Source organism: Heterocephalus glaber, unplaced genomic scaffold (genome assembly GCF_053883595.1).
Source record: "Heterocephalus glaber isolate CG9 unplaced genomic scaffold, H.glaber_assembly_v1.0 deba00000621, whole genome shotgun sequence".
NCBI classification, from domain to species: domain Eukaryota; kingdom Metazoa; phylum Chordata; class Mammalia; order Rodentia; family Bathyergidae; genus Heterocephalus; species Heterocephalus glaber.
The window spans coordinates 32,917,282-32,944,083 of NW_028258153.1; the positions used below are offsets into that span (position 1 = coordinate 32,917,282).

General features: G+C 38.3%; 2 protein-coding genes across 4 annotated transcripts in view; one reads left to right on the forward strand and one right to left on the reverse strand.

Moving 5' to 3' along the window:
- Cenpp (centromere protein P) overlaps positions 1–26,802 on the forward strand; it is a 200,818-nt gene that overhangs the window by 86,375 nt on the left and 87,641 nt on the right. The window lies entirely within an intron of this gene.
- The window catches only part of Ecm2 (extracellular matrix protein 2), a 44,958-nt gene continuing 27,821 nt past the window's right edge, over positions 9,666–26,802 (reverse strand). For 2 of the 3 annotated variants that reach the window (XM_013067568.3, XM_004870079.4), the window contains exons 6-10: positions 22,084–22,219; positions 19,112–19,269; positions 16,906–17,045; positions 15,392–15,718; positions 9,666–10,809 (exon numbers count right to left, since the gene is read on the reverse strand). In XM_013067568.3, the coding sequence (XP_012923022.1) occupies positions 10,641–10,809; positions 15,392–15,718; positions 16,906–17,045; positions 19,112–19,269; positions 22,084–22,219 (930 nt within the window). In that variant the 3' untranslated portion in view covers positions 9,666–10,640. Of the gene's footprint in view, positions 10,810–13,946; positions 14,058–15,391; positions 15,719–16,905; positions 17,046–19,111; positions 19,270–22,083; positions 22,220–26,802 lie in introns of all 3 variants that reach the window. The other variant, XM_087206348.1, reaches the window with a different exon arrangement.

Here is a 26,802-nt window from a genome sequence, read left to right on the forward strand (position 1 = left end):
TACCCACAAGTTCTAGCTTGTGTGTCACCAGACAAATGATGAGTACTAGGACAAAATTTTTGCCCGAAAATGAGTCAAGTAGCAAATTCAACAAGTTTCAAAGTAATTGTTTACCAATATATGACTGTATATTTATTTAACTGGGATAATTAACTTTTCAAGAACTCCTGTGAACATTTTCTATCTGTTTTTTGGGGGTCATATGTATGCATTTTTATAAGGTAGGGAATTGCTATATTTAGAAATTACAAGATTTCACCTTCTCTTGAGAAATCAACTTTTGCCAGTATATGATTCCTATTTTTGCAAAATAATTGTCTGTCATTGAGGCTTTTGTCAGGGGGATGTGTGTTTTCACTTCTCTGCTCATACATATACAAATTACCTACTAGAGCTCAATTTCCTCAAACTAGGGTGATAGGAAGCAGTTCCTGTTTCTACACTTGATCTTAGCCAAAAGACCAAGAAGCAATAAAAAATCTCTATCTTTGTTCCCCACCTCCCCCTGGACCAGGGATCGAGCTCAGGACCTTTTGCTTGCGAGACAGTTGAGGCGCCACTGAGCTAAATCCCCAGCCCCCCTATTTCTAAAAGTATGTTACAACTTCTTTCTCTTCCTCCCCATTGTGACCTTTAGGCTAGTCTTTGCTGTGTGGTCAGAATGTTGGGGGAAGAAAGGCCGTGCAGTATGATGCTGGTAGGGATGGCATATTTGGCTTGTTCATTCTGTTCTGCAGATAGAGTGGTAGAGGAATGGCCCTGGACCTAGCCCTTGCCCATCTTGTGGCTGTGTGGTGGGAAGCTTCACCTCACTTCTACCATGCCAAGTACAGCAGATATAAACTAAGGTGGCACTTTACTTGCCACTCTTTTTCAAGTTGTCATTCAAAACACAGCAGTGGGCCTCTTGTTGCCTAAGTATCGTGAGGACAAAAATCTCTTGTCTTTGGTTCCTTAGTGTGTCCTCTAGAGGGGACCTAATTCTTTTCTATGGTACATGTTTGATTTTTTTCTCATCGGGTTTTTATATAAATATCAAAGAACTAGTTCTAACATTATTTTTAGAAGCCATGAGTAAGCTGTATATTATATTGCAAACAAGATAAATTACAAAACCAGTGAAGTACAGTGGACCCTCGAGTTATGACTGGCCTGACATAAGAACAATTTGAGTTAAGACTGGAATTTTAGTTTTAACTTGTAACCAAAGTCTTGAGTTACAACCCAAATGCTGGCCACTTGTGCTTTCAGATGGTCTCAGATATAGATTTAACCCTTAAAGAATTCTGGAAGGAACATTGCAACATCCTTTCCTATGTGGGGTTAATTGGAAAGTCCTGGGCCAATGTCTAAGGACACTGAGATCTGCCTGGAAGAAAGTGTGGCCTAAAATTATACAGGAGAGAGACTTTGAAGGCTGTGTAGAGGAGCCTGACCAACTTGAGTTACAAGCAGCACTCGAGAATTGAGTTCGTAAGTCAAGGATCCACTGTAATATTCCCTGTACTGATACTCTGTGAACAGAAACATTGATTGTTATCCAATGGAATTTCAATACAAATTACTTTCTCTTTAGGGCCAGGGATTTAGCTCAGTGGTTCCGCCACCTGCCTCGCAAGCACAAGGACCCAAGTTCCATCCCTGGTACCAAAAAAAAAAAAAAGCAACAAATAATGAAGGACTTTTACAATTTAGTTAACTATATCGTATGTTTGCCAAATATTTTTAAAGAATGTCACAAAAGTCAGTGTGCTTTGAAGAATCAGTATGAATAACAGTTTTGTTTTAAATTTCCCAGCTCTTTCCACTGAGAGGACCTGAGAGCACTGAGTATATCTAGCTTCCAGATGTGTTTTTAAACACTATTTTCTGCCAGAAAGAACCAGGGCTTCTTGGAGAAATGGCCAATAGTAGTCTTTGAGCCTTGATTAGGTCTTGAACCTTATGCATGGCAGCACAGGGCATTATTCATAATGTGTACCATATGTTTGATAATAATATTAAATCGATGTTTAATTTCTTGGATTTGATAGTGTGATAATTGTCTCATGGTTATGTAAGAAAATGTCCTTGTTCTTAGATTAATCATACTTTGTTGGAGTAAAGTATTAGGATATCTGAAAATGCATTCAGATGGTCCCATACTCATCCTGTGCCAAGGGATGGACAGATGAGTGTGTGTATGGATGTACTGACATGGATGTAGATATAAGCATATGGCTGGAGAGATGAATAAGAGTTATAGGTACAAGTGTACAGACAGATAAAAAATTACATAGACATATACAGATGATGGATGAATACAGTTGCAGATACAGGTATATAGATAGAAGGGTAGATGAATAGATACAATTATATAAATGGAAGAATGGACAGGCAGATATGGATATAGTAGGAGAGAAAGATGAAAAGAATTGAAATAGTATTATTTAGTGAATATAGATGAAAAGTATATACTTATTGTATTCTTTAAATTTTATGTAGTGTTGAAAATACTACTAAATTAATGGAAATAAACACTTAAAAATTGGGCCAAATGAGGCAGCTTGCCTTAATTTTAATCCTTTCATTTATCTTCATTGTAATAAAATACTTATGGTAAAATTTAAGTTAATTAAGACTTTACTGTAGACAGAGATTCTTAACTTGAGTAGATGGATTCCTAAAGAATTTGTGGAAAGATTTTGTACATCTTTTGACACATACAAAATGTTTTTTTATAGATATTTTTCTGCAGAGAGAATCCATCATAGCTTTCACTTTATTCTCAGAGGGATCCTCAAATAGTTAAGAACTACCACCCTAGAATAGACTTCTTTCTAATTTATAATGCATTCTTTATTCTGGGTGTTGAATATTAGTTGAATTAGCCTTTAAATAGTTCACATATAAATTTGGTGTTTGTGAATGTAATTCCTAATTTATAATAAACAAACTTTACACCAATTATAATTTATAAAATGATTTGCTAGTATCAGCTGATAGTTTAATGTAAGTTTATTTGACCACAGAGATTCTGTTACTTAGAAACAAACTGGAACATTTTAATAACATGATGTATTCCCTTTCTTTTCCAAATAATACACTTTTAGTGTAATCACATGTTATTTTTAATACAATCCTGCTTTCCCTGGTGAGGGATTCTACATTCTTCACATTTTATGCAAAGGAAAAAATAAGCTAGAGTGTAAGTTTTGACTTTATCCGTTTTCCTGTAGAAAAGGAAACAGAACTTCACAGAAGAAATAGTCATGCTTTTGTATTTTAGTTGTATAATCACGAAGTTCTACTTACTAAATTAAAAATATTCAAGCCTTAACAAATACTGGCACATGACAGGCTAAATTCCAGCAGGGGTTACCATCTTTTTTTGATCCCCTTCCTCTTTTTTTTTTATTGGTACATTTTAGGTATGCAATATAATGACATTCAACATTGGAAATTTGCACCTTTACATAGTCTCTCTTGGTTCTTATTTTTCCCTCTTCCCCTGCCCTCCCTTCAACCCCTCCATCCCTCCCTATTTACAAAGACTTTGTTTCCATTTTTTCATTTTCTCATATTAATTCCATTCCCTTTCCCCTTATTAATTCCTTTCTCTACCCCTCCCACTCCCCCTTCCCTTTTGCCCCTTTTCTTCCTATTTTACATTATCTATTATACCTTTTAGTCCTTATTTCAGAGGTTACCATCTTGAAAGTTCATGTTCAGCATGTTGAAGCATAGACATGTAAATAATGTGCTGAAGCCTCATTTGAGACACATAGACTAAAATGTGTATAATATAGGACTACACCATTTGCAGTAGACTTTCCTTTCTCTAAAAACCTTTTACAAATCCCACTGGCTCTGTTGGATTATGTTCAGTATGAGCTGATGGCCATAAGGCCAGTAATGAAATAGGAAAGGAACACACTGGCCACAGCAACGCTCAGCCCAAAGTTTGCTGAATGAACTGTCATTGTCGTGATGGAGACTAGCAAGAGTTCATTGGAGATTCATTCAGAGGTTTTTTTATCAGAAAGGAATCCATGTACAGGACAGGTAGATTTATCAAATACTTTTCTGATTTGGCTGGCTATTTTAAATACCGTACAATTCTCTCACTTTTTAGGTATTATAGATCATCATGATGACTTTTGAAGGTCAATTAATTTTCTTTCCTGTGGTCAGAATTCTTTTATACCTTTAATGAGAACTAGTTAGACTCTCTGAGTTCTAGCTTCCTTACCCACTGAGCTCCCTCAGCCTGGAGATCCTGTTCAGGGATGTTTTATGCCACAGTTTGCTGTATACCTGCCTTGGACATGAGCAGACATGACACAGCACAAAGATGGTCACGCTTGACTGTTGTTGTTAATCCCTCACCTTCTCCTCAGGAGAGTGGTGGCTTGTACAGCTGCTGGCATGGCTGCAGGATCTGTACTGGAGCCTGCTTAGCCATGATGCCCAAGATGTTTACCCTCTGGTCCTGCACACAGCAGTGTACCAAACACCTTCCTAGTGCAGTAGGCCCACTCCTTTCTCCACTGTGTTTTGCACCAATATAAAGAAACCCTAAATAAGTAAAATCAAGTCAGGTGTGGTGACACATACCTGTACAGTAGTATTAGCTACTCAGGTGGCTGTGGCAAGGAAAGTTGCTTGAGCCCAGGAGTTTGAGACCAGCCCAGGCAAAATAGCATGACCCCTGTTTCAAAAATCAAATTCTGTAAAAACAGAGACCTAGAAGGCTTGAACAAGTCCCATATCTCCCTGCATGTCAGTTTTCTGAAGTTTTATCAAGATAAACATTGATATTTACCTTTATTTAATGCCTGCCCATGTCCAGAACTTTCTGAAGATATCACTTTGACTGTTTTCTCTGTCAGCCAAGGGACACAGATGTTTCCCCAATTTTGTGAATGAGGAAACTAGAACTCAGAGTCTAAGTTACTTGACAAGGTCCATAGCTAACATTAATTCTAGCTCAGAGCCACAGTACTTGTTTTTAACTGCAAAATAAGAATCTCTATCTTTCACAGACTTCTAGGGCTTAAAGGTCCTCTGATGGTCATCTGGTGTTAGGTTAGAGCTGGCCAGAAACTTCTGGGCATGGGCACTTTTAATATTTTTGAATGATCAAAATCTTGGTTCAGTCATCTCTGGATCTATAATTACTTCTGTGAAAAAGTTTTCTGCTCTGGTATTGACATCATATAGAGTTTACCCCACCATTTGTGGTTTCACTTAAACTGCAGATTGGAGTATTTCATTAAGTCAGCATTTTGGGAACATAGTAATACATGGTATTATACAAAACAACCAGATTGATTACAAAGTATTACCACTTGTCAAAGCATGACTTAAATGTTTAAAAAATATACTTTTGCTTTCCATGTCAGGAAATATTAGTAAGAGAAACTATTTAAATTATTTCTAATTTTATGATGTTGTATAATCTTTTTCCATTTAGTTTCTCACATTTCCTTTGAAAATTCTTAAAGTTTGCAGATTTTCTCTGTTTTGTTTGGGATTGGGGCTAATTGCAACTTTGAACAAGTCATGAGGCAATACGGTTTACACTGGGGACCAGGGAGATGGAACTGTTTCTTCAGCAGCATTTTTTTTTTTTTTTTTTTTTTTTTTTTGGTGAACTGGGGACCTTTCGCTTGTGAGGCAGGTGGAGGAATCACTGAGCTAAATCCCCAGCCCTCTTCAGCAGCATTTTAGCATGTACTTTATTTGGCAGAGAATGCAAGGGTTCAAGAAATGCGTTATCTCTGTCCTCCTAGGTTTCATGATCTTTTTTTTGTGGGGAGGGAAACAAGATAAATATTCCCGTATTAAGCTACTGTGTAACACCCATATACACAAAGAAATAGTATGTAACTAGTAACACCAGCTAATCAATACAGACCTAACAAACATAGATTTTTCCCAGGGTGATGGCACGGATGCTGAGTCTGGGGCAGGCGTTCTGAGGAGCAGAATTCTAGGCAGGGATCCTCCTATGTCTAGAAGCTGTCTCTAGGAGGTCAGATGCTCAAGTCATAGAAATTGGTTAATTTGGCTGCTTTGCCCCTCCCTTGAAATTAGGGTCAGCTGCTCTGCTGTGCAGGGTCCTCTCTGGGCAGGCGTCCTTGCCTGTGCCTCGCTGTCATTACGATATGACACCCAAGTTTCAGCGTGTCCTCTCCCAGTTGTCCTCTTTCTTTTCCCCACCTTTGCAACAACATTATGGGACTTGGTGCAGCTGCCCTCTCTGGTCACTTTTCCTCTGTGTGCCTCTTGTGTGTGCAGAAAGCCTCTCACTGCGTTCCTTTGGGAGTCTCCCTCGCATCTGTGCTGTGTGTACCCACTCAGTCTTTCTCTGGATCGTGGAGTGAGTAGTTCTTTTCCTTCCTTATACCATGGCTCTCATGGGACACTTTCCCCTCCAGAGTGTTTTGACACTGAATCTGGTCTCTTCTTTAGTAGCTCTCCCTTTGCCTCTAGTTTCTGCTGTTGCCCTGCCAGATTCCAGGTGACCAGTGAGCCCAGACCTCAGACATGCTTGCCTCATGCTCCCTCATTCCCTCCCCTCAGCTGATTTACATCCCGTCGCCAGGCCAAGCTAAGACTTGTGTCAGCTGTGTAACATGGATGGGGTTCCCCCATTTTAAAGAAAGTAGTCATCTTAAGTAGTAATTAACTCTGGCTTAATGAGGAAGACTTCTAAAAAGATGTATGTGGCCACCATTTGACAATACCAGCTCAAGTTTCGAGTATCTTCCACTCCTGTGTTAGCAACACCTGCCACACTCCAGGTCCTGTGCTTTCCAGTTGAGCAGCAGTTGCCAAGATTCAAGGCCTTTGTTGGGTGGCACTCTCAGGTTCCCCAGACTTTTCACCCAAACCCTCAGGGTGGCAGCCTGGCCCAGCAAGAAAAGTACAGACTTTAGAGTCAGCAGATGCCCATTAAGTCCATACTCAGCCACATACTCTCTGTAACTCTAATGTGCCATCTGTACATACTGAGTCAAGCTTCCCCAGTGCCTGCTCCACAGCGAGGTCTGGGAGCTCTGTAGCACTGTGCCCTTCCCTGCAATAGGAGCCCTGGAGTCTGAAGGTCAGTAATCTCAGGCCTGATCTTCCCCACTGTGCTGGAGCTCTAAAGGCCTAAGATAAAGCTGTCCAGGTTGGGTGCTCTGGGAGTGTAGGTGGAGCTGGGGGAAAGGGAAGGAGGAAGGTTGCATGTTCTTAGATTGTAAAACCTGGTGTGTATATCATTTAGATAGTACCTAGTCCAGCAGTGGTGAATCTATGGCACATGTGTTGTTTTTCTTTTAAGACAAAAGATGTTAATGTATGAGTTGTTTTTTCTAAACTAAAACCATAGTATTCAGATTTAATTGCAGTGTTGTCACTTTGTGATAAATGAGTGAGTTTTGGCTTGCAGTTTGGACACTTGTCTCTAAAAGGTTTGCCATTACTGAAAAAACAGATGTGGCAACCCTTTCTGCTAAGAGAAAAGCTATTTGGTTTGGAGAGAGAAGTGTACTTGTTCCCTCATCACTTACACAGAAGTCACAATGAGCCATGTGTGAAAACTACTGATCACATTTATAAACACATTTTTAATTGAATCAAACAAATCCCAGAGGAGTAAAAGGACTGCATAATTGATCAATCACTGGAGAACAAGATGGGCTCCTAGCTCTTCTGGTTCATGGTATAATTATTTCTTTATGACATTAGGCTAAGGCCAGGGATTTAGCTTAGTGGTTCCGCCACCTGTCTTCCAAGTGCAAGGTCCCAAGTTCGATCTCCAGTACCAAAAAAAAAAAAAGTTATGACATTAGGCTAGATATATATCTCCCTGTAGCATGTCTTAGTGCTTTAAAAATATTCATATGTGTAATAACACAAATCTCAAAATTAAAAAATGGTTAGCATTCCTTGTACATGTATGCAAAGACAAGACACCCCATTAATATATTCAGAATATGGGTAGGTCAGGACTTCCTTACTATACATGTATGTTAGTAATCACAGCATATTTATGAGGCCAAACTGAACATCTGTTTGTTATTACATTTTATATATATGTACATACACATATATATCAATATATATCTGTATATCAATATGTATATAGATATATATCAGGAAGAATGTTTGCTGTAAAAACATCTATCATTATGTTTTTATGGAATTAAAATATCCTGCCCAGAACATGATGAAATTTTAAGGCTGAACAAGTTTCATGCTGGACATGTTTTTAAAACTATAAAAATAGCTGAAATAATTGACTCTTTCAATTTGAGCAAAGTTTCACTTGGTCATTCTGATTTTTGGCCATTTCAGAGATTTGGCTGCCTTCATAGAATTGGGAAGCGGTGTGCACAGCAGTTCACAGTGTGCATGCTGGACACGCACCAACATTGCCTGCTGTCCTTGCAAGCTCTTTGGGGTGACTCCAATCCTCCCTGGGAGTCCTTGGGCCCAGGTAGAGAAGGCCTCAGCCCATTGTGCTCCCTATTGACTGACTCATAGCACTTGCCTGCTACTCATCGTTCTTGCTTATTGACTTCCCAGAGAGGAGAGACTTTATCTGATCTATTTATTGCTCTGTCTTTAAAACAGCATCTGACATGAAGCTGAGTAAAGTCTGAATAAGGAATGAAGGAATGGTTCATAATCAGTCTCTGTGTCATCCAAAATGCTAATCACATTGACTAATTTTATTCAATTTTAGTCCCCTTTGGAATTAATTTTGTTTATAGCACAGATGACCTTAAAGCATTTATGTCAATGCATTTATATCTATACAGCAAAAAGACTGCACAAAGATTGTTTGATGAATATGTAACCTTATGTCCTTATTTTTACCTGCATCAAATTCAACTTGCCCAATTTAGTGATGCTAATTCATTCTTAAACTAATTATGAATCTGAACTTTTTGTTGGGATAAGATTCTACCCTTTCTATTCTATTTTGTTCTTATCACTTGGGGTAAGTATTTGACCCATGAATTTTAACAGTCATCTTCATATGTTGTTCTTGTTCAAATCTCAGAATCCTGGATATTAAGAAAAATCCAGCCAAGCTTGGTGGTGCATGCCTGCAGTCCCAATGCTTGGGAGACTGAGGCAGGAGGATCACCAAGAATTTGAGGCCATCCTTGACCAAGTAATAAGCTCAAAACTAGCCTGAACTCCATAGTGAGACCTTGTCTGAAAAACCCTAAAAAAAAAGATAAGAAAAAGAAAAAAAGTGATTAGAAATAAGGGCATAGGAATAACTCAACTGGAGTAAGCCAAACTTTCACACCTTGGAAATTACCTATGAAACTGTTAGACATGTTTGAATATGCTGGTTTCTCTCAGTTTTACATGAACTATTAGTGATAATAACTATACTCATCATGTATACAATATTTTCCCAAACATTTTACATCCTTCTCTGGGTCTCCAAACAGCCCTGTAAAGTGGGGCTGGGAAGTTCTCCAGGTGATAAAAAAAACTATTAAAAAACTTAACAGATACTAAAACCTGAAAAATTAGAAGAAGCTACCCAAGGTGGGCAAGAACTTAAGAACTTAAGCTCTAAGTTTGGTGTTTTTCAAAACAATAACAAAAGAAGTCAATGTAGTTTATGTATGTGTCTTACAAATGTTTGTGGCAATACAAAGATAAAGTCATTATTATAATAAAAACTTTAATATATAGTTTTGGTAGGGCCTAGTACATAGTAAACACTAATAGCTTTATGTTCAGTTGAACTGAGTAAAAGGATACATTTCACCAAATTAGGGCAAAGGAGAAGGTGCTAACTATGACCAATGTAACAAAATATTTTTTAAAGTATGTGTATTAGATTTACATTTAACTAAGATTATAGTCAAGAATAATTAATTTTTATTTTTAGCATGCTACTGCTTTCCATAATATTTTGATCTTGAATGAAGAATAGTGAAGATGATCTTAAAATACTGTTTTTTATCTTTTAAAAAATAATTTTGCACTTACAGAAGTTTCAAAAATAGTATGGAATTCATATAAACCTTTCTGCTAGCTTCCCGTAATGTTAACAATGTACCTACAGTACAAAGATCCAAACCAGCGAGTTAGCACTGTGGTAGTGTTTTGATTTCACACATGTGGTGAATAGAAGGAACCAAGCCTAACTGAACTAAACCAAGCCTAACTAAACATAACTGAAGTATATTTATACCAGTACTTAATAAATCACTATTTTGACATAATAATAAACAACAATAATTCATAAATTGTGCCTTTTCCTGTCTGTATGCTTTTGGTCTTGAACTACAACATAGATAATTTTTAATGGTACTTGGAGAGTTCTTAGCTAACAGCAGATATCAAGCAAATTGTAAAGGATGTGTTTATTTGGTTTAGCTCAGCATCCTGATATCCTATCTTAGTGAGGTAACTTCTTTCTAGAGGTGGGAAACTGAGTGTTTTTGACTTTCACTGAAACTCCTAGAAGACTATACCTTTTATGTATATCTTTGCGTGCTCATCTGTGGGCTGGCAAATCAGAGGGACTAGTGTAATCATATTGAGTATAACAGGATTATGTTTCTCATTAATGACAGATTATACTACTGTAACTACATGAGTAAATCTTATAAATGACAGAACAAAACTTGGAGTTACTTGATGTTTTGTGGTTTAAGAACAATACTCGAGTAAGACCTTATGCATGAAAATGCATAGGGTGATATATCTCTTGTTTTAATATAATTATTTTCAAGGTGAAGATGTTCCAAAGTTGAGTCATCATCCTCTTCAGCATTACAAATTTGTTCTGGAAGAATATTCCTAAAGAAAAATAGAGAACAGGTCATAAATGGTCCAAGTATGTAGTAATCTGCCTGCATGATTTAGAAATTAAGTTTTATATTTTTTTTTTTAAAAGGTTTTGTTCTTAAAGTTGGGTCCTTTGGTCATATCATACACCAGAATAAATTCGAACTACCTCAAAGATCTTAATGTGAAAAATGAAGCTAGAAATACACTCAAATGGAGCATGGTCACACCCTACAAGTAGAGAAATCTTCCTATTTGTGATTTGAAAACCATATGAGTTATGCTATGGTATGGATATGGTTCACCCCCTAAGGGACATATGCTGCAAGCTTAGTCCCCATTGTGACAACATTAAGATTTGGTGGAATCTTATAAGGTGAATCCTAGGGAGAGGTGGTTTGGTCGTTGAGGGCATTGCCTTTGGAAGGGATTAATACAGGTCTTGTGGAGTGAATTCCTGCACAAGTAGGTTATCAGAAAAAGGCTAACACTGCCCCTTCCCCAGTCACTGGCTTTCTGTCTCTTGACTCTGTGTGATTTCCAAAAACCCTCCCACCATTGTGATACCATCTGGCATGATCAGAGCTGAGATACAAGTGCCAAATGAAATGGCTGCCATTGGCAAAACAATAGTTTCAGAAGAACTGCAGTGGATCGGAACATACTGAATATATAAAAGCATAAGTGCAGTTTATTCTCCAGAGAAAGAGAGAACCTCAAAACAAAATAATAAAGTAAAAGCATGTAAGCACCAAGTTCTTAATTCTGACAGTTTAAAGAAAATTGTGTTTATCTTGACTTTCAGTAAAATAGTAGTCCTAGTTGAAGAGTGAAATTTCTTTACAGGGTATTTTCAGCTAAGATGCATATAAAGAATAATAAAACAAATTAGGCCGAGGGGCAGAGCTGCCCCAGCACCGAGGAGGTGAGCCATTAAGGCACCAGCACACACACAGACCTGCTGAAATGCAAAGACAGGTAAATAAGCCGAAAAACCAGACTTCCAGATCACCTAAACCAACCCCAAAGGCAGACGAGATGTAACACTCTGATTCTCAACCACCTGGACTCCCTGAACTAGCAACAAAAGAGGATCTGGAAAAAATGAAATCAGAAATAATTTATCAGATAACAGCAGAGATTGTGCCCACAGTGCAAGACATGATTACTAAATCTAGAGAGGATACAGATAAAAAAAAAAAAATAGAGGATCTGAGGAACATGATGGAGTCCCAACATAGGAAACAAATGGAATCCATAAAACAGATGCAAACAGATTTCCAGGAGATTAAAAACTCCATTGAAAGTGTACGCAGCAGCAGGATCATATGGCTTTTTCCTTTCCTCTGTTAAAATGATGACTTTTAGGGGTGGATCTTCCAATGCTGAACCAACACTGCCATCCCCATAACAAAACCACTTTCTACATACTGCCAGATCTGACTTCTAATAGTTTGTTTTGTTAAACAAATTTCTATCTATGTTCATACTTTTTTCTTCTATTATCTTTATCCAGTTTTAGGATTAGCACAATGTTGATCTCCTAAAATGAGGGGAGAAGTGTTCCTTCTTTTTTCTGCTTTAATTGTTTGATATAATTTATCAGTTAAAATGTATATGAGCCTGCTGTTGTCATATAGGTAGGTTTTCAAGCTAGGAATATACTTTCTTTAATAGGTGCTATTCCAATTTTATATTTCCTCCAGAGTTTCATTAATTTGTCTTCCAAGGTACTTCTTAGAAGTTGTCAAATTTATTTCAAAACAGATTTTTGTAATATGTTTTCTGTATCCTTTTACATTCTGTAAAATCTGTGGTAATGTCTCCTAGATCTTGATATTGTAATTTCAAAAATGTATAATTGATATTGTGTAACAGGAAGTAAAGGTCTAAAGGAGCAGGGGAAGTGGGAGGGGTAGAGGAAAAGAAAAAATATGAGAAAAGGAAAAAAATGGAAACAACGTCTTTGCAAATAGGGAAAGGAGGGCAGGGGAAGGGGAAAAAATAAGAACCAAGATACTCATGTAATGGTACAAGATCCCAATGATGAATGTAACTGTATTTTATACCGAAAATCTACCAATAAACTTAATGGGGGAGGGGGAAGAAAGTGTAAGCAGCAGAATGAGCCAGTGTAAGGACAGAATTTCAGATATAGGAGATAAGATTGCAATTAGTGACCAGGAAAAGAAAAATTTCTTTAAAATACTAAGGGACCACGAGAAATCAATCCAGCAGCTGCTAGACGATGCAAAGAAGAATAACATAAGACTGATTGGAGTCAATGAAGAAAGAGGAAAAGAGTGCAGATGACATAAAAAAACTGTTCACAAAAGTGATGGCAGAAAACTTCCCAAGCAGGGGAAAAGAACTTGACATACAGATAAGTGAGGCATATAGGACTCCAACTAGCCTTGATCAAAACCAGAAATTAATCATTTTATTACCCCTGATAAAATCATAGATTCAAGTGACAATCACCTATGAGTGAAACCATTGGTTCAGTGATGGAGGGGAAAGTCTGTGATGAATACACCAGACTATGACCGCTAAATAAACAGATAAAGTTTGGAGTCTCTAAAAGCAGGTCATTGTATGCCTCCTGATGCACTGCAATATGGAGCATATAGCAGGACCTGTGAAAAAATTTTGAAACAGAGTCTTACAAAGCTCTCTCCACCTCACTTCTCCCACTGCTTTGCTTTCCTATTCCTCCCATCACAGTACTACAGATTGAAGCCAGGGCCTTCACACTGACTTACATTCTCAGACCTTTTTAATTTTTATTTTGGGACAGGGTCTCACTAAGTTACTTAATGTGAGGGAGGACTCAAACTTGTAGTCCTCCTGTTCCAGCCTTCCAGAGTGCTAGGATTAAGGCATGTGCCACTACTCCTGGCTAACCACTTTTGAACCTTTCTCTTTTTTAAAGGTATTTAATGTGGAATGTTAGAGATAGGAAAGGGGTAAGAGAGATTAGGTTACTATTTCCCTCATTGCCAGTGGTGAAAATTGCACTCACAAAGTATATAGGATGAAACCTTGAATCATTCATGTGTCTAGGCAGGGTGATTTCTGAATGCAGGCAGAAAAATATGTCTTTAAGAGTGAGAAAAGTTCAGTCTCAATAAATTTATTCAGAGTTTTACCTTCAGAAAATTCTGGATAGAAGCATTTTTTTTTTTTGGTACCAGGGATCAAACTCGGATCCTTGTGCTTGCGGGGCAGGTGGTGGAACCACTGGGCTAAATCCCCCGGCCCTAATAGAAGCAATTTTAATTTTAGTGTATATTTAGGTTTGTTCTCTTTAGATGAGTCTCTTTTAAAATTACATATGTATGCCGGAGATTTAGCTAAGTGGTTCCACCACCTGCCTCACAAGCGCAAGGTCCCGAGTTCAATCCCCAGTACCAAAAAATAAATAAATAAAATTACATATGTAGGCAGGTATGATAGCTTTCTGTCAGTATGAGAGAACTTCTGAGAAAATCAACTTAAGGGAGGAAAGATTTATTTTGGCTGAGTTTCAAAGGTTTTGGTCCAGGGCCGGGGATTTAGCTCAATGGTTTCACCACCGGCTGCACAAGCTCAAGGACCTGAGTTCAATCCCTGGTACCAAAAAAAAAAATCATGGACCAAAACCTTTGTTTTTTTTGTTTGGTACCAGGGATCAAATTCGGGTCCTTGCACTTGTGCAGCAGGCAGCAAAACCACTGAGCTAAATCCTCAGCCCTAGCCCATGATTTTTTGACCCCATCACTATGGGCCAATGGCAGTGGTGGCAAACCTATGACATGCGTGTCACAGCCAACTGTTTGTTATCATTGCTAGCTCTAAAAGGTTCATCGTCACTGGCTATGGTGAGGCAGCTCATCATGGCAGCAAACACATGGTACACCAGAGCTGCTTACCTCATAGTAGGCAGGAAAGCAAGAATGACCAAGGAAGGGGCCAGGCCCCATGTATCCTTCACGGCACATCTCCAGTGATGTACTTTCTCCGACTAGGTCCTGCCTCCTAAAGCTTCCACCACCTCTCATAATTCCAGCTACTGGGAGCCAAGCCTTCAACCCATGAGCTTCTGGGGGACATTGAAGATTGAAACCATAGTAGTAGAAGCAAGTGTATAGTCGATTTATTGCTTCACAGCCTTATTTGAACCTGTTTCTAAGAGTCTATTATATAATAATAACTCTACTTAATAATACTATGGAATTTTCCAAATGTATAGAAAAAACTATAATGAATCTTCATGTACCTATCACCCCACTTTAACAATTATTAACATTGCCGATCTTGTTTAAGCAACCACTTAGCACTTGTTTTTGTTTTTGTTTCTCATTTGTTTGTGGGGGTTTTGTTTGTTTATCTTGAGACAGGTTCATGTTAAGTTGCCCACGCTGGGCTTTTAATTCATAATTCTCTTGCCCCAGACTTCCAGAATGTTAGGATTACAGGTATCCACCACCACACACTGAGCTCCTTAGCACTCTTTTTTCCCTTACAGTAAATCCCAGAGTTCATGTCATAGTTGTTTAATCATATATATTTTGTCACACAATTTAAATTGATATTTGAAAAAGCCAGAATTTACCGAATCTTATTGTTGTTCAGCCTCAGAAAATGTAGTGCTTTCATTTCTTGTATCCCAGGTGGTACACATTTTAAGCTATTGTGATCTAGAAATAACTCTCTGAGAGAATGATATGCCCCATAGAATGAAACTTGGTCCACGCCATCATCGGAGAGTTTGTTAAATGACAGGTACAGGTATTCCAGGCCTGGATCCAAATGGCCAAACACATAGCCTGGGATCAGTTCGATCTGGTTCCCCATGAGCACAAGGTGCAGCAGAGACTTGGGGAGGTAGGAGGGGACGCGGTAGAGCTTGTTGTAGGAGAGATCGATCGATTCTAGGTTTCTGCAGCAAAGAAAAAGTGAACATAGTAGGGAACTAACCTCAGGGTAGTGACTGGAAGCTCTGAATTTTGACAAGGTCAGTTGTGGTACTGGTCTTTCAGCCCCACATTGCAGTAATAATTCTAAACATGAACTTGACTGTGTGCTGGCCTGGGTCTGGCTAGCTCCAAGGCTCATGTTCTTATCAGCACCATGCTGCCTCCCAGCTAAGGGTTTGCATCAGAGAAGCACACCAGAGTGCAGGAGGGAAGACCCAGGTCCCTGGGGTAATGGGGAAGTCACAGTGACAGAAAGATGTTCTCCAAATATTTCTATGGTCAAACTGTGGAATCAGAAATGAAATCCATGGGTCTCTGGTTCTATCAAGGAAGTTTTTTCCTCTGTTTTTGTTGTTTTTGTTTTGGAGTTTTCTGCAAGTTTTACTTTTCTCCCACATTTTCATTCCACATTAGATTTAATGATCTGGTACACTTGTGATTTGGGGTGAGACTAAGGGATCTAGAAGTTGTTATCAGCCAGAGGATCCCAGGAATGTGGTGAGCTCCCTGGCTGGTTTCAGGAGTTTCCCCTGAAATGCCTGATGAAAACTTTACCACTCACAGTTAGCCTCCTTTTCATCTCTCCCCAGATTATGTCATTCTGGGATACACAGCATATGTCCGGATTATGTCCATCAGTTGACATACGGCCAAGTGCTTGCTTTCAACTCCTTTTCCTTCACTGAGGGGTGCAGCAAGCCTGCTGCTTCCCATCTAGGACAATGGGTCCTACTTTCTGCCTCCACTGTCAGGCCCAATCTTTTACAATCTATTTTGTAACACTTGAAATGGAGAAATAGTTTGGACAACAGAGGGCAGTGGTATGGGAGGACAGGCCTGGCCTTTGAAGCCTGTTTTTCCTAATGTTGATGAGGAACAGGGTGGCACATTTCTTCCTCACTGTATGTGGGGTATTATTCCATGTAAGCTTCCTGACAGCCTGTGAGGCAGGCAGAACTCAAGCAGCATTTGAGGTTGTGATCCAGCCTCAGTTCTTGCTAGCTCAGTCATGTAGTAGGGTGCCCCCTAGGCAGTAGTGATCCTAACACTGCGTAACAGATAGTTTGGAAACTCCATGAAGTGGCCAAGTTTGGGTAGGGCAAGGGTTCTCTAATTATGGCAAGAAAGTTAAATAGCAGCATATACTTACTTTTGATTTATCCAGGCTAAAGGAGCAATTCTGTTTTCTTCTATTTTATTATAACGTAGTACAATCACATTGATCTTTTTGGTATGATTGAAACAAATTTCAGTTATTTCTTCAATTTGGTTATTTTCTAGGTGTAATTCCTATAATTAAAAGAAAAGAGTATTATTTTTTACACTTGTCTTTGTTAATAAATATTTTTAATTTCACAGATACTAAAATTGTAATGAAGACTATTTTCATTAGTATTATAAAGACTTTTAAGTGAGTTCAGTTTTAAATTGTCATATTTTATAACTTATAAAATTATATGATTATGAAATTTAGTGGTTTTTATTTAGTTTTTAAAGAATAATATTTTGTAAGAGTCAGCGTACCATATACAATTTGCAAAATGTGGGATCTCATTTGGACTTTAAAAGTCTGGAAAGTAGGTAGAAATTACTATCTCCACTCACTGTTGAGTAACTCAGGCTCAGGGAAATCATGGTGCTAGCCCACAGTTCCAGGACTGATACATGAGTGGGGCTCTTCCTACCAGAGCCTTTACCTCCAGGCCAGCTTTCTACATTGTGTGAGGCCTGTAACATTTTTAGACTTACATGTATTTAATTAAGAGTTAATTGATTAATTGAGAGCCTTAATTTAGGATCACAAAGTTTACTAGAACTATTAGAAAGTTTTTACGAGCTAGTTGCCTTCCAGGTAAATTTAATTTGCATTAAAATGAATTTTTTCCTAGAGAATATGAATTATAAAATTCTGCTTATTCTGGTTAGAATCCAGAAATAGACTTAGTGTGTTCCTTCAGTGTAACTTTCCATTTCTGTTTTAGTAATTCTCCCCTTTGTTACTTAATTGTGGTATTTGTTAAAAATGGGTAAAGCAGTTTTCAGCTTTTTGCTTTTACTTTCATATATAATTAATAGATGAGCTAGATCAGTGGTTCCCAAATGTGGTTGTATGTTAGGATCATGAGCTTTTTAAAGAACAAATTCCAACATAAATGTATTGACAGTAAGGGACTAATTAAATAAGTCCTGGCGTACTTTTCCATGCCTAGACTACTGGCAGTCATAGAAAAGAATGATGTATAATGAGATGAGTACGGTATGCAGCAGTGAGTTTAGAAGGATTTATAACACACACCATGCACTTGTACACTGATGCACACAGCACTTCCTGGATTGGACAGAGAAGCGGGATAGGCAGTTCAGACATGGGGAGGGGCATGTGTTCTTTTGTATTGTCTAAGTTGTGTGTGTGTTTCATTGATGGTAAGCATTGTCTAATGATCTTTTTAAAAATTCTAAATTCTAGCTCTGCTCTCCAAAGAATCTGACTTAGCATGTCTGGGACTGGTTCAGACATCTGTATATCTTAGGAACCCAGGTGATTCTGATTAGCATGAGATCGTAATAGTTGACCTTTTTCTGATTGGCTGGGCCCACCATCAGGTAAAGCTCCATCCCGACTTCTGGTGGGATGATCTTGTAGTGTGGTAGAAGCAGAGCTAATATAAGGAAACCCGGATTCCAACTGGGTCTGTCAGTATAGACTCTGAACCTCAGTGTTCCTAATGCAAGAAATGCAGAGTGTTGACCCTCATTGGTCAAAGACTTCCTGAGCATCCCTTGCAGCAGGGAAACTACACTGCTGGGAACTGTTGGTGATAATGTAGAAGGATTAAAACAAAGATTGTGCTTTGGGCCTGGAGTTAGTCATAGGACAGGCTTGGTAGAACCTGGTCAAAATTTATAATCTACCAAGTTGCAGGAACAGGGAAGGCCTTCTGGTATAATACTTGCACCATCCATTGCTGTTTGATAAGAGTGTCTGTGATTTTACCTGAAACTTCTGAGTGGAGACAGGTGATACTGACAAAGATGGAGCTATTCTGCGTTGATCTTCATAGTTCTGGCCTGGGACAGTTTGAACTGTCTTAAGAGTTGGGTACATTTTAGAAGTTGTGGTTTCTGTTCAGATTCTTAATTTCTCTTTCCCACCCCCCACCCCAAGCTGTCAGCAGTAACATTTTTCACTTTATCAGGGGCATATAATGCTTATATTATAAAAAAATTCTGCATACAGCACCAAAACTCTACCTAGTTTAATAAACATTACCCTAGTCTTTAAGAGATATTGTTTGTTTTGTGGTAGTGTTTTTATCTAAAATATATTTAAAATATTAGAAGAAAGATATCAGTACCTCAATAGAAGCAGGAAGACCTTGTGGAATAATTCTAAATTTATTTTTTCCCAGGCGCAGGTAAGATAGGCTCTTCAAAGGTTTGAAAGCTAAAGGATTGACATTGGTTTCACTGAGATTGTTTCCTTCCAATTCTAAGGAGACCAACTGATTTAAGTCTATAAAAATAAAATTATAAGAATATTAGAACAATTGGAAAAACCATGCAATTTGAGCATGGGGTGTAGCTCAGTGGTAGAGTACTTGCCCAGCATGCATGAGGTCCTGGGTTTGATCCCTAGAACCACAAAAGAAAGGGGAAAAATAACCATACAGTTTTTATACACTGCATGTGAAAAAGTTCACTTTATTTGAAGGTGTATAGCTTCCTTATCTTTGTCCCTTCCCCACCCGATAGATCCTATTTCTAAATACTTTGCACATCTCAGACACATATTTCAACCAAGACAAAATGCACAATGCAAAGAAGACATCATTCAAGTGTTATAGTATACAAATATATGTAATTAACAGAAGCAAGAAGGAGGAGGGAGGAAGAGGGAGTATTACAGATATCTCTAGAGGCCATGCTGGCCAAGCAGGGATTTGGAATTGAGATGCGTATAGAGTAGGTTGTAAAAAGTCATTGGCAGCACGTTAGCAATGACAGGTTGGTATGGATTGGCAGCATGATAGGGATAGGTTGATGAGTAATTCCTTTTTCTAGGACACAGAAAGGAGCACTCTTTCCCTGGCAAATCCCAGTCTCTGAACAAAGGAGTTAGTAACAGCAGAGCAGTGAATTCTCTGTATAGTTATTCACTTATTGGCACAGAGTGCAGCCATATAGAAGTTTTGATCTTTTTTAAGATGATCAAAACCTCTAATCATTCAGACTGAGCTACCAAGAAAGTCCTTTATACAAACAAATTTTTTCACCTCTCCCACTAGCCCAGGAATGGTGTCATCCAGGTCATTTGGAAGCTTCGAAGTGAATCACTGACTACTCAACAGTAACATACCTAGGGGTGTCTGAGCTAAGATTCCCAAGTAAGCTATAATTTCTGCTTTGTCACAGGCAGTGCATACCATCCTCTGTGATACTTAGGCATTAGCAAAAACAGTCATATGAGAAGTAGAGATTATAAATGCTGGAAGATTAAAAGAGAAAGCAGTGTAGATTTCAGTGGTATGGAAGTGGTACCGTCTTAAGGATAGAAAGAATTACCTAGAAGTAAGAGGAACTTCCAGGTTGAAACAGTCAAGTGAGCACACACAGGTGAAGGGCTATGCTTGGGCTCACCTACCCACTGCCAGCCAACCCTACCCTATCATCCACAGCAGCAGGACTCAGGGCAGTCAGGGAGGCTCAGCAGCTGCCCCAGCCAAGGGAGCACCCAGCACTCATGGAAGCAGTACCACAGCAGGACTAAGAACCCAGCCTACCCAGGAAGTGGAGGGAAATTTTTTGGGCAGCAGAGAGCCTCCTTTCTGGCCACCTGCATGGGAATGAGGCTTCCTCAGTGCTTGAAATTTGGCAGTTAGGAGGGCAGGCAGACAGTTCACCTTGGACCACACATCAATACTCTGGGAATATAGAAGCATTTATGCATTTATGCATGAGCCATTCCAGGGATGTGTGAGACCACGTTCATTATAAAGAGCTTATGTTTTATAAGCTATCATTTTGATAACAAAAATATGAACTCACATATATTTCATATTAAGCTATTAGTGTACTTGTTCTATATTCTTTGTTCTCTTTAGTCTCTGTTTTGTTCTGGGGTTTTTTTGGTACCAGGGATCGAACTCAAGTCCTTGTGCTTGCGAGGCAGCCGGCGGAACCACTGAGCTAAATCCCCAGTCCTAGTCTCTGTTTAATAGAGCAGAAATGAAATTTTCCAGTGTCTTCTACATATGACCAAGGCCATCAAAATTTTTCATGTTTACCTTCAAATGCATTTGGGAATTGAGTATTTCCTAACTATGTAATACTCAGATTTGGCAATTTTTATAATGTACTGTTATCATCAGCAGAAGTGTTTTGTTCTTGTGAAGTTTCTTGGGAGCTAAAGGAAATAATCAGAATTGCTAGGTTTATCAACATTTATATAAAAATGTGTTTCAAATGAAGTTAACAAAAGCATATTGAGCAGTATATCTCATGAGCTCTGCTGTATAATTAGGAAGACAAAAGAAATGTGTAGGCAGTCTTTGTTTTAAGGAAATATACAATCTAATCAAAGGTGTTAGCCAGATTCTGTGAAGGGTAAAATGTGATCCAGCCTTTTTTATAGGGTTTCATTATGTACCCATCAGCTATCTCATGTGATCTAGAAACAAGCTTAGTTCTTGCAGGTTCAAATGCTTCTCAATAAAGCCTATCCTTCAAAAAGCCAGGCCGTGTCCACATCATGAAACGTGGAAGTAGCACAAATCCAGCACTGTCCCACACCCTCAAGAGCAGAGCTGCCAAAGTCAAGCTACTACCATGAGTACCATTGCCCTTTTTGAAGGACACCACCTGACAGCACTCATAGAACACCTGCCTATTTCTACTGTACACACAATTCTCATAAGGTTAGTTTTAGGTTGCAACACATAACAAATAAAAATAACATTATTATAGGCATAGCACAAATTGTAGATGGTGAGATGAAGGAACCCCCATCAGGAGACCACCAAGAGCCAACAACAGTACAGAGCACCAAATTCATGCCATTGTGGACAGTAGTACAGCTCTCCGGGTATTAGGGATTTGTAGGAGAGTTATTGTGTTGTACATGATGAAAACGTAGAATCATTGAAAGTTTTATTTAAGGTTAGTGTGCTTTTTAAAAGACAATAAGCAATGTAAAATGCATTTTTAAGTTTTACCAGTCAGTAAATTTTTATTAATTTAAATGGCTTTTGGCAGTACTATAAATCAGATTTCCAAATCACAACAGAAGAAAAATTCTAAGGAAACATGTCAGAAAAAAAATGTTAAATACCTGAAAAACTTTCTTCATCAATAGCCTGAAGATTATTTTCATTAATGTTGAGTTCTTCTAAGGTAGATGGTAATTCTGAAGGAATGTGTGTCAAATTATTTTCATCTATATTCAGACGCACCAACTTCTTCAGAAGCTTAAAAAGCAAATATTAAAATTACCATTTTTATGAGAAGACACATAAACAAGCCTCAAAACCAGACTTCCAGATCACCTAAACCAACCCCAAAAGGATATGAGATGGAACACTCTGATACTCAACCACCTGGACTCCCTGAACTAGCAACAAAAGAGGATCTGGATAAAATGAAATCAGAAATAATTTATCGGATTAACAGAGACTGTGCCCATAGTGCAAGACATGGTTAATCAATCTAGAGAGGACACAAATAAAAAAAATAGAAAAGCTGAGGAACATGATGGAGTCCCAACATAGGAAACAAATGGAATCCATAAAACAGATGCAAACAGATTTCCAGGAGATTAAAAACTCCATTGAAAGTGTACGCAGCAGAAGGAGCCAGTATAAGGACAGAATTTCAGATATAGAAGATAAGATTGCAAGTAGAACCCAGGAAAGGAAAACTTGCTTCAAAATTGTAAGGGACCACAAGAAATCAATCCAGCAGCTGCTAGATGATGCAAAGAATAACATGAGACTGATCAGAGTCAATGAAGAAACAGGAGAGAGTGCAGATGACATAAAAAAACTGTTCCCAGAAGTGATGGCAGAAAACTGCCCATGCAGGGGAAAAGAACTTGACATACAGATAAGTGAGGTATATAGGACTCCAACTACCCTTGATAAAAAAAAAATCTACACATAGGCATATAATTGTTAAGATTACACAAAGCCAACAGAAGAACAAAATTCTACAAGCAGTGAGAGAAAAGAAATCACATACAAAGGAAAGCCCATCAGAAACACAGCAGACTTCAGTGCAAACCCTGAAGGCAAGAAGAGCTTGGAATGATGTATTTCAAGCCCTAAAGGAAAAAAGCCTCCAACCCACATTGATGTACCCTGCAAAACCATCTTTCAAAATCGATGGAGAAATAAGATACTTTCATGACAAAGAGCACCTTAGGAACTTCATGAATACCAAATCAGCACTCCAAAAAATTTTAGACAATATCCTAGGAAAAGAAAATGAGGATCACAACCACAGAAAACCCAGCAGAATGAATCCATCAGGCATGACAAGAAATTAAACGCAAAGGAGGAGAATCCAAAAGAAAGAGAAAGTCATGACAATGATAAGTCAATATGTATCAGTTATAACCATCAATGTTAATGGTCTCAATTCACCAATCAAAAGAAATAGACTCACAGAATGGGTCAAGAAGCAAGATCCAACAATATGCTGCATATAAGAAACACACTTATTTCAAAAAGAAACACATAGACTGAAAGTTGAAGGGTGGAAAACAATACTCCATGTGACAGGAACCCGAAATAAAAACAGGATTAGCTATCCTCTTTGCAAATCAAGTGGATTTCAAACCAACACTGATTAAGAGAGACAAGGAAGGACACTATATCCTTGTACAGGGAATAATCCAAGAGGAAGAGATTACAATCAAATATTTATGCACCAAACACTAGTGTGCCCAACTATATAAAACAAATATTAATGGACATGAAAAATCAAATAAGCACTAATACAGTAGTAGTGGGGGACCTCAATACCCCACTATCACAGATAGATCAACTAGACAAAAGTAAGCAATGAAATACTAGAACTCAATCAAACTCTTGAACAAATGAACTTCACAGATGTTTACAGAGGGTTCCACCCCACAAAATCAGAATACACATTCTTTTTAGCTGAACACGGGTGGTTCTCCAAAATAGACCACATACTGGCTCATAGAACATATTTAAGTAAGTGCAGAGGAATTGGAGTTATCCCCTGGTTATTATCAGACCATAGTGTGATTAAATTGTAGAACCAATAGCAAAAGAAACCACAAGAATTTCATAAACACCTGGATATTGAATAACACACTTCTGAATAACCAGTGGGTTGCAGAGGAAATGGAAAAAATAAGACACTTCCTTCAACTAAACAACAATGACAATACAACATATGGGACTCTATGGGACATAATGAAAGCAGTCTTATGAGGGAAATTCATAGCAGTGAATACTCATATTAGGAAAACAGAGCAAGCCCAATTAAACAACCTGATGCTGAACCTCAAGCTTCTAGAAAAAAGAGCAGGACACACCCAAAGCTCATACAAGGGAGGAAATTATAAAGATGAGAGCAGAAATCCATGCAATGGAGACTAAGAGAACAACACAAAACATCAATGAAGCCAAGAGTTGGTTCTTCAAAGGAATCAACAAAATTGACAAACCCTTAGCCAACCTTATCAGAAAAGGGAAAGAAAAGGCCAAAATCCAGGCAATTAGGAATGAAAAGGGTGAAATTACAATGCACCCAGCAGAAATCCAGAGGATCATCAATACCTACTTCCAGAACCTATACACCAATAAGGTGGAAAATACAGAAAAAATGGACAGATTCCTAGATACGTATGAATTACCAAATTTGAATGAAGACCTAAAAATTCTAAACAACCCAATATCAATGAAATTGAAAACATAATTAAAAACTTATCAACGAAGGAAAGCCTGGGTCCTGATGGCTTCACTGCTGAATTCTACAAGACATTTAGAGAGGAACTGCTGCCACTACTGTTTAAACTCTTCAATGAAATTGAAAGGGAAGCAATACTCCCAATTCATTCCTGGAAGCAAGCATCACCTTGATCCTCAAAGCAGAGAAAGACCCAACCGAAAAAGAGAATAGTCCAATGTCACTAATGAACATAGATGCAAAAATCCTTACTAAGATACTGGCAAATAGAATGCAGAAGATCATCAAGAAGATCATATACCCTGAGCAAGTGGGATTCATTCCAGGGATGCAGGGATGGTTCAACATATGCAAATCAATAAATATAGTACCCTATATCAATAGAAACAAGGAAAAAAACCATATGATCATCTCCATAGATGCAGAAAAAGCATTTGACAAATTCCAACACACATTTATGATAAAAACCCACAAAAAAAATTGAAATAGATGGTCTCTACCTCAATCTGATAAAAGCCATCTATGAAAAACCAACAGCTAATATCATACTAAATGGTCAAAAACTGAAATCCTTCACACTAAAATCAGAAACAAGACAAAGATGTCCACTATCTCCACTCCTGTTCAGTATAGTTTTGGAAACATTAGCCACAGCAATTAGACAAGAGAAAGAAATAAAAAGAATAAGGATAAGATATGAAGAAGTCAAATTATCATTATTTGCAGATGACATGATACTCTATATAGAAGACCCCAAGAACTCCACCAAAAGTCTTTTAGACTTAGTAACCAAATTCAGTGAAGTAACTGGGTACAAAGTCAACACACAAAAATCAATAGCTTTTCTCTACATGAACAACAGACTCACTGACAGAAAAATAGGGCAAACAGTTCCTTTCACAACAGCATCCAAAAAAAAAAACAAATGAAATACCTAGGAATCAACCTAACGAAAGAAATCAAAGACCTCTCCTCTGAAAACTATAGCACTCTGAAAAGAGAGATTGAAAATGATATCAGAAAAATGGAAAGACATCCCCTAGTCCTGAGTAGGAAAGATCAACATAGTGAAAACTGTCATACTTCCAAAATTGCTATATAGATTCAATGCAATCCCAATTGAAATCCCAGCAGCATACTTCATGGACCTTCAGAAAACAGTCCAAAAATTCATTTGGAACACGAAGAGACCCAGAATAGCAAAAGCTAGTGAGCTCGGCCTAGGTAACAGAGACATGGCAGGGGGTATTACAACCCCCAACTTGAAACTATACTACTAAGCTACTGTGATAAAAACAGCATGGTACTGGCAAAGAAACAGACCTGAGGACCAGTGGAACAGATTAGAAGATGCAGAAACAACTCCAGACACACTCAGCCACCTCAAATTTGACAAAGGAGCTAAACACCCTCACTGGAGGAAAGATAGCCTCTTTAATAAATGGTGCTGGAAAAATTGGGTTTCAACTTGCCAAACATTAAAACAAGACCTAAATCTCTCACCATGCACTAAACTAAAATTAAAATGGATTAAAGATCTAAATATTAAAACAGAAACACTGAATCAGCTGGAACAGAGGTTAGGTAGAATTCTTGAAGACATTGGTGTAGGAAAATATTTTATGAACAAAACCTCAGTTGCCCGTGAACTAGCACAAACAATCAACAAGTAGGATCTTTTCTTATTAAAATGCTTCTGCAACCTGGAAGGAAGATCCCCTGCTGCCATCCCAAGCTCCTAGGGCAGAGAAGCTGAGCTGATCCCAGCACCCAGAAGGAAGCTCCCCCGCTGCCATCTCAAGCTCCTAGGGCACAGAAGGTGAGCCGCGTGGGTGCCAGAAGCACCCTCCCCCCCCCCCCGTGGAAATGAAAAGACACAGAAACAAGCCTCAAAAACAGACTTCTGGATCACCTACAGCAACTCCAAAGGGAAACGAGATGGAACACTCTGATACTCAACTACCTGGACTCTCTGAACTGGCAACAAAAGAGGATCTGGGAAAAATGAAATCAGAAGTAATTACTCAGATAACAGCAAAGATCGTGCTCATGGTGCAAGACATGATTAATAAATCTAGAGAGGACACAGATAAAAAAATAGAGAATCTGAGGA